The sequence below is a fragment of the Lampetra fluviatilis genome, chromosome 35, assembly GCF_964198595.1.
Source record: "Lampetra fluviatilis chromosome 35, kcLamFluv1.1, whole genome shotgun sequence".
NCBI lineage: Eukaryota > Metazoa > Chordata > Hyperoartia > Petromyzontiformes > Petromyzontidae > Lampetra > Lampetra fluviatilis.
Window position 1 is genome coordinate 6,997,546 of NC_136309.1, and position 13,735 is coordinate 7,011,280.

At 50.2% G+C, this 13,735-nt stretch overlaps 1 protein-coding gene across 3 annotated transcripts in view; it reads left to right on the forward strand.

The window, feature by feature from the left end:
- LOC144944585 (axin-1-like) overlaps positions 1–13,735 on the forward strand; it is a 61,990-nt gene that overhangs the window by 30,788 nt on the left and 17,467 nt on the right. For all 3 annotated transcript variants that reach the window (XM_078872865.1, XM_078872867.1, XM_078872866.1), the window contains exons 5-6: positions 8,459–8,599; positions 12,547–13,115. In XM_078872865.1, coding sequence (XP_078728991.1) covers positions 8,459–8,599; positions 12,547–13,115 — 710 coding nt within the window. The remainder of the gene's footprint in view (positions 1–8,458; positions 8,600–12,546; positions 13,116–13,735) is intronic.

Below are 13,735 nucleotides of genomic sequence, written 5' to 3' on the forward strand. Positions count from 1 at the left end.
TGGATCAATGCTTGCTTGTCAACTGCCGATGGTACAGCTGCGGATGGACCCTATCTTCACGCTATGGGCTCCTAGTTCAAGGCAACATTACGTAGCCGTAATGCATCACCAAAAATAATAATTCGTGTCATGATGGAAAATATAAATAACAAAACAAATATTTCGGTGATTTACAACACGAACGATTGTTTTGAGTAGTTTATTTTGTAGCTATTTCTGGTACTATTGTCTCATTGTTCACGCTGCATTGGCGTTGAAGGAGGTGCGCTCTGTTTATTGCAGGTGTTTGTAATGGTTGCAAAAAAATGTCACAATTGATCTGGGTTTTCTACGGTAAGCCCGTGCCGTATGAATGTGGAATTGACACTGCTAAAATTGAGCATCACACTGCGACCTTGGCTTTTGAGTTATTTTGCAAATGATGAGACTTTCTTGACTGCTGATGACATTAAAATGGGACTTTTTTTGCCAGAATCAAAGTATAAAAAAATAAGATAACCACCATAAATAATGGTGTAGACCAATAAGTTTAAAAGACAATGCATACATTATCAGAGCATGTTTGTTTGCATGTTCACCACAAGTAAGTGTGGTTAATGCAGACTTGATTCCTTGCAAAAGGTTTCTATTTGGTGTTTGAACATCTTAACACAACTGTTTCATTGCTAGCAAGCGTAAACACCTATTCTTATTTTTTCATGCTCGTGGCATTGTTTGCGTCGGAAAAGTTCACGGGCGGTAAATAATGAAAACCCAGCAGCAGCATGTGGTGGCGTTGGAGAAAAAATGTCGAGTCTGATAAACTCGACGCGGCCAACATCTAGCTGAGCATGACCTTGAAGTGTGCATTTTCTAACTGCCGGGGTGCCCTTTGTGGGCTGTAATGTGGCAAGTGTGCGTTTGTTCCTGGCATCGCTCAATGTGGTTACAGAAGCACTGACAAGGAGCGTGTGCAAACGACACGCGGGCACGACGTTGGCTATTGAATGTATGTTTGTTGAACTTCGTCCGCACGCCGCACGTAGCCAAACGTGATAATCTCATTGAAGGCAAGGAACTAGGAAGCGGATTTTTCTGCGCTGCCCTCCATTGCCCACAACGTGGGCAGCGGCCTACAGCACCCGTTTAATGCGTGGTGGTCGCCCATCTACGCGCTGTCCAGGCTCAAACCTCTGCTTAGCTGAAGCGGAGATCTGTTGGGATTGGGCGCACTCGAGGTGTTTTTGGGCCACGGTCATCGTGTGTTCATTGAAGAATAATTGCCTGGCGATGGCAGTTGTTTTAGTGCGGTGAGCGTAGTGGGTTGCAGCTCGGTCTTGCTTGTGCGTATTACGCAATATTGTTTGTTTCCAAAACTTGTAAAACACTCGGTGAAAAACAACTGGCTGAGATGCACATTGTGACGCTCTCCTGAAAAAGTCACGCTTCCTCGGTGGATTCCACGGATAAAGGACGTCAGTATTATGATCTGAAGGAGGGTTTGAGAAAGAGCAATGTGTTACTTTTGAATAACGTTGACTTCAAAGTGTATGAGAGGGTAAGTGATGTCACTCATCAACAGTTCGACTTTTTTTTTTGGCAACTTAAAAGTCAAATGTCTTTTGCGTTGGGTCCACGGGCAAAAGTCAAATTCATAAGGACTACTAAAGTCGAGGCTTGTGACTATCAATAGATTGGTTAGAATCATCTTCTTGGTTCTTTCGGTAAAGTCACGTAGAAGGGAAATAATAAAATAAAAAAAATATAACATAATAAAATATGTTTTTATTTTATTATTAAACATAATACAATATGTTTTATTTGTATTATTTGATTATTTCCCTTCTACGTGATGACTTTACCGAAAGAACCAAGAAGATGAATCCCTGCAGTCACGAAAGCTTTAAATCGAAATGGTTAGAATCAATTTGTGCTTTCAATTCTTTGAATTACCTTTGCGGTATGTGATGTTTGTAATGGGTTCATGTGAACCCCTGCAGACACTAGAGCGGAGCATCGTTCACCAGAATGTTAAAGTGAAAATAAACTCCATTCCGGAATTGAATCGTGACCTTGAATTGTGACACTGCGTCAAGTGCACGATGTTCGTGAGTTGTTTCGCGCCTTGTCAAGACGGATGCATTTTCCCAATTAATAGACGCACATCTTGAGATGTTACGCTATGACAGTGGTCCACAAGTGATACTCTTGCCAATAGTTTCACAGGGTCACTTTAATTCCCCACAAAAGAAATACCCCAGCGCCAGTGGTAATTGAAACCGTGCCAGTAGGTTCAGTGTTGAGAGCGTGTCAATCTCTGTGTTCCTCGCCTTCTTGGCTTGAAAATGTTTGCACACTGAGACGTCCATGTGTCCCAACACACCTTCACTTGCCGTCTTGTTTCATGTTGCCTCGTTTGTGTGGACAACAGCAGTGCACACTGTCGCAGTGTCCTCCAATAGTCCACACGAGCTTCATGGTTGAAGATTAAAATGGCCTTAATTGTACTAACTGCGCATTAGTAATACATTTTTTTGCTTTCCTTTGATATCGTTTTGGTTAATAATAATATGAATGTATAAATAAACAAATGAGCCGTTTACCCCCCCCCCCCTTCATAATCCCTCCAACTAACGGTGTCCGCGTGAACGGGCATAAAACGCCCGGGCCCCATTTCCAATCTCGATTAAACAAAATCGGCTGCGTGCTGGCTTTCAAGGTGAATGAGTCGGACTCGAGGAAAATCCTCCAGTGAGATGCTTGCACAACAACTCCCCCCACCGCCTTCGCGTGGGCCCAGCCGCCCTTGTGACAGCGGTCCGGTGCGGTTATCGAGGGTCCTTGGTCTCGTGTGGGGAGCCTCGTCGCAGCTTTACGCTCTCCGCCGCTGCATTTTCGGTGACTCTTAATTTTTTGCGTGCTCCCGACTCTCCGGCTTGATGTCCTGTTGAGATTTACCTTTCTGACCAGGCTGCCGACATGAAATGCCGAGTTGGGGGGGGGGGGGTTGCATAGACTCGATGTTACCGACCATCTGAAGTTGTCAACTGGTATCTGAGAAAAAAAATCTATCTGTCTTAAAAGTTGTGAGAAAGAACAGTTTTTAAAATGCTTGATCGCTGTTACAACTAGATGGCGTGGTGGCAGCTGGTGCGGCTGGTTCGGGGTGGGAGGGGAGGGGTGCGTGGTCCGGGGGAGAAGTCAGGCTCGTGGTGGGGCGGTTAAAAGAGCTCCGCTCGTTTTTTTTGGGAAATAGCCCCATCTTCGGGAGGTCGGTGCAGGATGAAGGGAAGGGATTGGGAAGTGAATTTGGGAGAAAATGAATGGAGCAGCTCGGCCACAGTCTGCGCTGAGCTGATAGGCGTGCGCGCGCCCGAGGTGTCTTGAAGCTCTCGGGGCAGATAGTAGCCCCGGCAGGCCATCCCTCCAACTTAAACGGCGGCAATCCTTCCCGTAGACTCAGGCCCCCCTCCCCCCCATCCCGTGGTGGGCCCACGCGGAGGCCTAATTTCCTCTCCGTTGACCACCCTTCATCAGTTTTGTAAGTAACGTTTTTTACAGATGAGCCCGATTTAGTTTAGAGTTGGTGTGTTTTTACATAATAGTATATTCTTCTCAGGAGGAGCGTTAATTTCCCCCCCTCCCGATACGTTCCATTCATTGGCTACCACATTCTGATAAGCTCCCCCTCCCCTCTCCTCCCCATTAACTTGTATTTAAGAGCTTGCATCTTGGAATCCCTGCCTCACCTGATGCAGCAAATCTGGCTGTGACAGTCCCACCTGATGACGGAGACTTGTGTTGCCTCCGAAACGTCGTGATTTTATTATTTTATTGTTATTTATTTCATTTTTTACCTACGTGACTTTACCGAAAGAACTAAGAGTATGAATCCTTGCAGTCACGAAAGCTTCAAATCTAGCGTTGTTGAAGTTCTCCAGCTGATCGGGTGGAGGGGGGGGGCTTGCTGGCTTTGGCTTTATGTTACAGCGCACACTTTGCGCATTGCGTTTGTAGCCGGAGCAACTTACGTTTAGAGAAGCCCGAGAGGAGGGAAGTGATGGGCAGAAGTTTAGAAGAAAAAAAAATATTCTGAAGGACATTTTTGACGTTTCATTCCGTCTTTGAAAAGACCAAGAAAAACCCAATCATTACTGCTTTCAGTTTGCTGGCCGCTTATGAAGTTGTGTGGCACACTCTTTAAAAAAAAATTTCTATTCTGTTCCGAGGCTTTTTATTTCACAGATGTCTTGCTCGTCTGAGTACTGGAATGGCCACTGGCTCTTTCGCATGCCCCTTTTATTCCTTTAATGCTGGGTGCGAATGAGACAAGTGGTGAGTCTCGCTGTTTGCACACTTGCTGGCCACAACTTGATTTCCTCGCCTTAACCTGCTAAGAGCTGCACTCACAATCACGCCCGTAAGTCGGGCCCAGTTTTTCTATTTTTTTGTCTCGATCACAAATATTACATTATTCATTTATTACGATGTGGCATCGTTTAATTTATTATTATATTATTTCTTAGCTCCCGAGCCTCGAAAGCAACTGCGGACTGAAACGGTAAACACGCTTGTGGTTTTTGGGGAATGAAGCTTGCCCATTGTAAAGAAGACCGTCGCAATGCAGCAACATCTGCCCGCCCGCCACTTGCCCTACGAGCAGCACTGCTTGGGTTAATGTTATTGTAATTAATGGGGGAAGTTTAATTTCAAGGTGGAGGGTGAACAGGCGGGAGAGAGTGTGGAAAAGGGAAAAGGAATGCTTCTCATCTTGCGTGATATATCCAAACCAGTCGGAGGTCCCAACAGCCTTGGAAATAGAAGAAAATTAATATAGTTTGAAGTCTCTCTTAGAACCATCAAAACAGCAACCAGCTGAGTTTCCCCTATCAGAAGTAGTTGCGGATCGTGCCGAGTTAAAGATTAGTCCACCGATGTCAGCCTCTCTCCCTACAAATCACTTTTATTAAAGGGAATAATTCACAAGCCCGAAAAGATGCTCCGAGTGGGTCTTGTTGTGAGTTTTGAGAAGGGGGGGGGGGTTGAGAGGCGGGGGATGACAACAAAACCACCTTAATCTGGTGTCAGAACTAATTTTTATTCAAAGGCCCCGCGGTTCAAAAAGTGCCTCTGGCTCGCCATTTCGGGGGTATTTCCCCCCCCCTCTTCTTTATGTTTTTTTTGCTGCTGCCGTTCCTGCCGTTTTATCTTAGTCATCTCATGCCTCGCATTGAACCCACTGGGGTGACTTAGAAGTATAAGGTGCCCTGTGTTAACACAGAAAGCGCCGTACAGCCGCCTGTGATCTGTGGGGGCTCATCCACTGTTCCTCCTTTCCTTTGCTCGCTGCGATGGCTCCCTCTTCATGTAGCCCACCGGGGGGGGGGGGGGGGGGGATTGTAACCTTTTTTTCTTTGCCTTATTGGCCACGTACGCCAAACCCCCCCCCCCCCGAGCCCCGACATTCGAAACGCCGCCCGACGTGTATTTGTTCAACGATGATTAGCGCAATCCGTACGATCGGTCCTCTGCGTAATTTCAAATTAATAGGTGATTAATTATTCGTAGGAATTCTTTTTCAAAAAAATATATGGGAGTAGGTTTTCCCCTTTTTTCTGGCAACAATAACTAAACGGTTTACAGCCCTTTGCCAATCCACTGCTGGGCAAAGGCACCGTCATGCATTGTCGGCCCTGGTGGGTTTGTTGGACCGTACTTCATCACGCTGGTCAATTTGGGCGCCGGGTGGACCGAGACACGTTCAGATGTGAGTGTGCCACTGACGTTAGTCCACGACAGGGAACCGAATTCATGTCTCTGGCTTCATAGTGCAGTGCACTAACCCACTGCAGACAGCTCCTTCATCTCCCCTCCACGCACACACATTTGTATTATCTGCTTATAAAGTAGATTATTTTTTTTTATAATAAAATAATTTACATCGTGGTTTATTGATCTGTTTTATTTGTTCCCCCCCACCCTTGCTCGCTGTGGGGGTTGTTTTGAGTAGTTTTTTTTTTATTTGAGCATTTGATTAGAATTATGTTTACGTATTTATCGGTTTTTTTCTCGGGTTTTGTCATTAGTTCGTCTCGATGCGTTTCGTCTTTTCTGGCTGCTTCGGAGCACTTTTTTGTCGGCGAGAGCACTTGAAAGCCATGCACCATGGAGCAAGCCATCAGAACGTGATATGTTGCACAGATAATTAGGACTAATTAAACGTCATCTGCGGCGAATTAAAACGTATTGCCATTATTATTCTCCTCGTAATGAGTGGAACAACTTTCTGCCGCTATTATTTTTATGCCCTTCAGCCAGGATTTTTTTTTTCTCGTGGCCTTTTTAGGGTATTGGCTTATACACTTGACGAAAAATTGAAGCAACCCACACACGAAATTGCAGAATTTCACTTGTAGATGAATCCTTCAGTCATGTACCCAGGGCCACCCCTCCTCTCAATCGTCTGTCTGTCTGTCCGTCTCCTTGCACATCATGTTTGTATGCGCGTATGTTTGTGCATACGACCTATGGGTTCTGAGCTTCCCTTAGGTTGGCTCAGCTTCAAATGAGTAGCTGGTGTGTAAACGTCGCCACTGAGGAGACAAAGGCGGTTGGGTGTGGTGCTGGCCACCAACCAACTCGCGTATCATGCCGGCTTTCATAGATGTTCGCAAACAGCATTTGCCCCACAACTCTGTTAAGTCGATGTCTTTGTACGACCTATGGGTGGGCGCAGTGTGTGATACGTGTGCATTTACGAGGGGCAAGTTTGTGTGGGGTATGTTAGTGGCCAGTGTGCGTGGGTACGTGTCCCTGTTAAGGTTCAGTGTGTGCGTATACCTTTTCGAGTGTGTACTCGTTTACTCTATAAAATATCCATGCACTGCATACATATACACACACGAGGACACAGACACGCGCGCGCGCACGCAAACACAAGCGTGCATCTTTCGCGTTTGTCTCCTTGGGTCTGTTTGATGTTCTCTGTGGTAGCTTTGAAATCGCGGGAGTTCAGAGAGGGTTGTCGTGTCCGGCCGCGTCTGTAAGTAGGAGAGGCTGCGCCCAGCAGAGTCGGTCGGATTCGGCTGGTGCATCATCGGGGGTGGTAGGGGGATGTCGAGTGGGGGGGGGGGGATGTGGGGGTCGGAGAGAGGGTGGGAGGGGGGGGGGGTCATCCAAGGGTGTCTGCTGTCCATGGGACATCCAGGGAGGATGGTCGTCCGTGCGCTCATCCGCTCGCTCGCTCACAAGCGCAGACCAACCGAGCGAGCTCGGCGCTGTCCGTTACCCATCGCGTGAATCTTCCAGACGTAGCCTCTCAAGACCAACGGGGATTTAGTTCGGATTATTTTTGTGAATTAACATCACGTAGAGCCAGGTGAGAGCCCGGTGATTTTTGTTTCGGTGATTTTTTTGTTTTAGTTTTCATGCAGTGGCCTCATCGGCAAGAGCGGTGACTTATGAAATGGGTAAATTCCTTGCGTGGCACCGGGCAGGAACTATTTTTTGAGCAGGGGGTGGGGGAAGGGACAAAAACGAACAAAAACTACTTTCTCATTCATACTTATTCGCGTTTATTAAAGCGGCAAATCATTTACTGTGCCAGTGTTTGTTTGTGTTTTTTTTTTTGTAGAAGTAATCATTTTCAAGCGCAGTTCATCTAATTCCACCACCAGGAGCGGTGTCCGCGTTTGAAAGGCGGCGCTGTACCCAGGCAGAGGGCCGACTCCGCTGGTGGTTCCCTTATTATGGCGGTGCGACTCGCCGCGCACTTTTTGTGCGCGTTTGAATGTCCCCCAGGGCCCACGTGTCGTGCGGCGTAGTTTACCAATTCCTTTCTACCTTCTCCCTTCGTCTCTCTCGCTAAAGATGAGAGCCAGCGGGGCGGTCGGCTCCCTTTTATTGGTTTGCATTTCCCAAGCAAATGTAGATTCACCTCGGGGAAGCTCGGAAATACTGAGCGCAAGAACAGCTTGCCGCTGACTTTGGTGCCGGTTACGCTACGCAGTTTTTTGTATTTTATTTATTTAGCCTCTATTTAAAACGCGAACGCTTCACGAGGCGCATCTCAATCTCGCTTCCCCCGGCGAGCGGAGAAGCGTGGCCGCGATCTGCGTCGATTGCAGCACGCCGGTCGCGATTGCGATTCCTCCTCCTCCTCATTCCCCTGCGGTTGCCCGACGGAACTGGCTTTCCGCCGCCGTCACAGCCACCGCCGCCCCGCGAGCCTTCGCGAACAGCGCGTGTCGCTCGAAAGCGAACGCGAGAACACGGATGCTCGCAGGTCGACGATTAGTTCGTCGTTTGGTGCCGCGATCGTATTTTTTTTTTTATTTGTTACGATCATTGTTATTTTTTTTCAATTTATAACCCCCTGAGAAAGACGACGACGACGACGGCTTTGTTTGATGCCGGGGTTTAAAGCCGTCTTTATTTATTTCCTCCCCCCCCCCCCCTCCTCCACCCCTTGCACCGGCAGAGGACAAGTCGCCTGCCCAAGGAGATGGGACCCGTGGACCCGAAGAAGTTTGCGGCCGACCTGATCTCGCGCCTCGAGCTGGTGAAACGGGAGCGCGACGCCCAGGAGGGCCTGGAGGAGCGGCTGCAGAGGCTGCGCGAGGTGAGGGTCTGCTGCGCCACGGCGTGTCGCGCGGTGTCACGCTCGCGTGTGCACGCGCGTGCGCCGTGTGCACGCGCGCGCGCCGTGTGCACGCGCGCCGTGTGCACGCGCGCGCGCCGTGTGCACGCGCGCGGCTTCTCCCGGCCGTCACGACGGGACGACGCGTCCCCCGTGCGGTGGCCTTGTCCTTCTTTGCGGCTGCGCGAGCCGCGGTGGGAATTGATTGCCAGCCGACTGGCACTTCTTTAATTGGCTGTCGGGAAAGTTGTACTCGTGTTTGCCGCTGACAGTTTTGACAATGTGGGGGGGTTTTATTTTCGTATGCGTGTGCACGCAATGTAAACTCTGTTTTCGTCTTTGCAAACGAGCCTGTTATTCGTGGCGAAATGTGCGGATTTTTCTTTGCCGGCTTATGAAGAGCGTTGATAAATACCGCCGTCACTTCCGTCTCGCGTGACAAATCCGATGAGCGCCACGCTCATCCTGGATGCTCACTTTTTTTGTTGTTGTTGCGGCAAAACACAACGAGCGTTGCTTGTGGCGCCCGCTTTATTTACTCCATTCGCCGCGGCACACCGCTTAAGCCACTGGGGCGGCTAAGCCTCTCCACCGTATTCCGGGCGCCCGTGATTGCCTTAACGATTGTCCGGGCAGAGTTTATCCGCAGGGGGAAAGTATCCTCGGCCTTATCTGCCGCAAGGCGGCCGCGTTTTTAACCGGCGGGGTTGTGAGAGCACCTCCTCACCTTGAGTCGCCCCCCCCCCCCAACCCTGCCCCCCAACTCTCCGCCCATCCCTCTCCCCCTCCGGACGAAAAAGCACTGTGCACACTTTAATGAGGGTGACTGGAGAGCAGTGGTTTCTTGACACTGATGTCCCATCCACGTCCTAATGGGACGGTGAGTGGACCAGTTGATACTCAGCCGCTGCTGCTGCTGCCACAGTGGGGCTTCCGTCCACGGCCACCCCAGAACTGTCAGGTGCTCGGAAATATCCGGTAGCGGCACTCTCCCTTGCCCACAACCGCTGATGGCCGTCGGGACCGGCAGCACCGCCGCTCATTGGGAGCTCACGTCTGGCTTAGCGGAGTGCACAGCGCGTTAAGTTGTGATGCTGGAGCTCCTCGGTGTGTTAAGTGGTGGGTTGGTGCAAGCGTTGGTTTAGTGTCTCTCTAACGTTACATCGAGCTCTTTTAGGTTAGCGCAACTTGTTTTTGCCGTAAAAATGACGACTTGAGCGTTGAAATGTTAGCGAGCGAGATACTGTTTTTGCCTCTTGCGATGAACGTGTTGCGAGCCACTTGAGTAGAGTGTACTTGCAGGCCGAACTGAGAGAGAGAGAGAGGCACTTGTGTAAACTGTAGGCAAATAAAAGCCACGAGAGCATGAAAGATTTTGAAAGTTTGTCTTGTCCGGAGTTTTGTTGTTGTTATCATTTGTACCATTTCTAAGCTGTACTGCAGCGTCATACAATTCTCAGAGCCGTATTCTTTTTAATAAGCGTAATGTGGCGATTTTTTTTTATTAGCTGGGGGGGCGGGGGGGCGAGGGGAAAATCTTACATGGCCTTTTAATAATAATAATTAAAAAAAATAGTTTTGCTTTGTGCTTCCAGATGGTCTTTTTCCAGTTGGAAACTGACTTAAAGAAAAAAAACGAGTGAGAGAAAGAAAAACGGGAGCCCCTTTTGATATGTCTTCTCAAGCCCAGCGAAGGGTGCTCATTTAAATAGGTTTTTAAAGGGCCCTGGCTGAGAGGGGCTCCGGCGCACTGGCGAAGTCTCGGCCTTACCCCGCTGGCTTATGCAGATTACGGTGTGCCCAGCCGGACTCTCCGAGAGCCTTGAAAGCGAAGCCTTCCCTGCCGCCCACTCCCTCGCAAGCCCCGCTTTGATAGGATCGTCCCCTTCGAGGGACGCGGAGAGCGAGCTGATCCTCGCTCCAGAAACAAACATTCGCTGCATAATTAAAGACGGTCCCGTGGCCTGTCCGAGGGACGCGCACTCGCAGGGCGCGTGGAGAGAGTGAGAGTGAGAGAGGTGAAAACAACAGCAAAAAAACACAAAAGGACGAGAGACAAAGAGAAATAGCGGCGTGGTTTCCGCTCTTTGCCGTCCGCCCCGCTGCGTGTGCTTGGCGCTCGTGCCGCGCTTGGCTTGGGAACTCAAAAGCCCCGTCGCTCGGCGTGCACCTGTCAACATGAGTGGGACCCCAGCCCCACGCTGGCCAGGACTGAGTGACTCACCTCCCGTTTTATTTATTCACTGCGAAACGGGGGGGGGGGGGGCGTTGCTTTTTGTAGATTAATGTATTATGCACATGGCCGATGTGCGGTAAATGCCAATGCGAGGATCGCGGCACTTGGTTTATTTGTTCGATGGGCTTATCGTGGTCACATTGGTTAATTGTGTTTGTCGATTGTCATTTTAGCAATGGCCAGCTGGGTGAAACGAGGGCAAGAGTCATCCACTCGCTTTTAAATTCGTCAGAAATATGTTTAACTGCTGACAAGGCATGGTCGTCATGGCGCCTTCGTGATAACCTGCGTGCGGAATACCAAACGTACTTCATAATCAGGAGGTTGCGATTTCAAACGCTGGCCAGCGGTTGACTTTGCCCATCATTCCTCCAGGGGTTAATAAAATGTGGTCATCTATTTGAGTCTCCCGTTGCTAGAATAGTAGATTGTGTAGCTGGTGCAGGAATTTCTACTGTTGCCGGAGCTGAGCAGCAGCAGCCTTGCGCTGTGTTCGGAGGGCTGCACGTTGACCGACGTAATGTTGCGCGCAGCGTGTACGCACAATGTGAGATACCGTCACACTCTGTACAACAAGTCAAAGCATATCGGAGCGCAAATGAGCCATGGCGTATTGCTCGTGACCGGGTCGTGACCCCCTGTGCCAACAGTGGAAATTCCACATTGCCATAGAGGCGGGCAGTGTTGCCATCGGGACTGATCACCGGTGACTTGGGGACAGTGGGGGGGGGGCACTCATTTTGTCGACACTGCAGAGATGATGAGCTGAGTCAATCCCAAACTTCTCATTGAGCTTTCCATCATTTTAGGAGTGCGCAGTGCATTCTATGCACAGCATCAGCCGTAACATTGTTGTATATACAGGGTGTCCCATAAGTCTGGAATCATAGGAGAAATCATAAAAAAAAGGCAATAATAAAGCCTTTATTCACAGAACCTGCTCAATGTGTCCACCATTGTTCCTGATCTTGATTTGAAGCTTTCGTGACTGCAGGAATCCATACTCTTTGGTTCTTTCGGTAAAGTCACGTGGGTAGAACCAACTAGTAATGTTCCTGATGAACAACTCCTCGAAGGTCCCCTGCGTGGTTGATCTTGTGTGGATCCCATTTCCCTAAACTTTGCAACAAGTTTGCTAACACAGCTCTGTGTTGTTGGCTCTCTGTCTGGATGCAGCCTGTTAAATACAACGGCGACCTCCCTCTGTCTCCGATTGCCTATGATGAGTATAATTATCTGGACTCGTTCTTCTTTACGGGGAGACATCTTGGGCCTGCAGAAACAAAAACAAAATCTGAATTAGTTATTTTTCCCTATGATTCCAGACTCATGGGACACCCTGTATAATCAGTCACACACTAAGTGCCTGTGTGTGGGTATGCATATGGAAATGTGGGGAGTGATGCAGTGTTTCATGCAATGTGTTATATTACAACCACGGCAAACATTAGTGTTCCTGGGTCTTAAATTCGTACCTGGTGTCATGTAAACATCAGCACTGGGAAGACGCAAGGTTCAACCTACTTCTGGCCACATCACCATTTCATTGACTGAGCCAGCCTGAATAGGTCCTCGCTATATAGCAGCACTTGTCCGTACAGCTATACTGGGGGGGCGATATTTGTGTATGCAAATGTCCCGTGTAGCGCACTCCCTATTGACACAGACGCGTCCTCTCTCTCTCCACGCGCAGGAGGAGGAGAGCCTGACGGCCGACGTCTCGGCGATGAGTGGCTGCGGCGGTCGCGAGCTGCTGCTTCCGCTCTCGCACCAGCTGCACCCCTTCGCGCTGCTCATGCGCGCCGGTGGCGTCGGCGGCGGCGGCGCGGACGCGGTGGTGGCCGTGACGGCGGTCGCCCCCGAGGACGACCCCGAGTCGATCCTGGACGAGCACGTGTCACGCGTGATGGGCACGCCCGGCCAGCGCTCGCCGCTGCGAGGCCGTTCGCCCGAGCGCCGGCTCGTGCCCCGGCTGCAGTCCGTGTTCGGCACGCCGCTCCTCCCGGCGCTGAACCCGCAGCAGCACCAGCAGCTCGCGCTGCAGGGACAGCTGGCGCCGGCGACGTCTCTTGCGGCGCCGGCCGCGGTCGGGTGCGGACGGCCGGGTCACAAGACGCACGTGCAAGTGCACCATCACCACGTGCACCACCACGGGCCCGAGGGCGACGCGGCCGCCCCCCAGAGGCCTCCGTACGCGTTCGCTGGCGCGGCCGCGGAACCCTACGGTGGCGTGCGGACGAGCGGGCCTGACGCATACGGCAGGTACGTACGCCGCGAACGCGGAGGTTTTGCGTGCAAAATGCACGGTTGGCACGCGTCCCGAGGAATCGGATGTTTCGCTGACGTCTGGCCCCTGGGTGAGGCTGCTGCGCTTGACTCGTAGTCGGAAGACCGCGAGTTGAAATCCTGGTCTGGGGTTGGCTAAAGCTGTCATCGTCATCTATCATAATCAATTATCGTCGCTGTTCTGTGGGTCGGTAAAAGTAGGTACCGCTTTGTGGGAAGTCACCAGGGGTTTGTCCTGTTGATAGACTGGCGTCTTTCAGAGGAAAGCAACATTGCCACCCCCACTGACCATTAAGACCATCAGTTCACGACCCATTTTAATCAGGGGCTGCGGAAATAATCCGGAGCTACTGACACAGTGCCTCTCGCATGGCCATTATGAGCCACCTTAGCCACCAGCTACCTTCCACTATAGGAGGATTTTGTAGATGGCTCGTGTTTGTATTGGCCATTCTGACCTTGCTCAGCCATTGGCACAAAGGCAAGTTGGTGTCTGATGATGACGATGATGATGATGATGACAGTGATGCATCTTGTATTGGATTTGACAGCCATGGCTCCAGAGAGGCTCAACAAATGTATTTGTTGTCTCAATG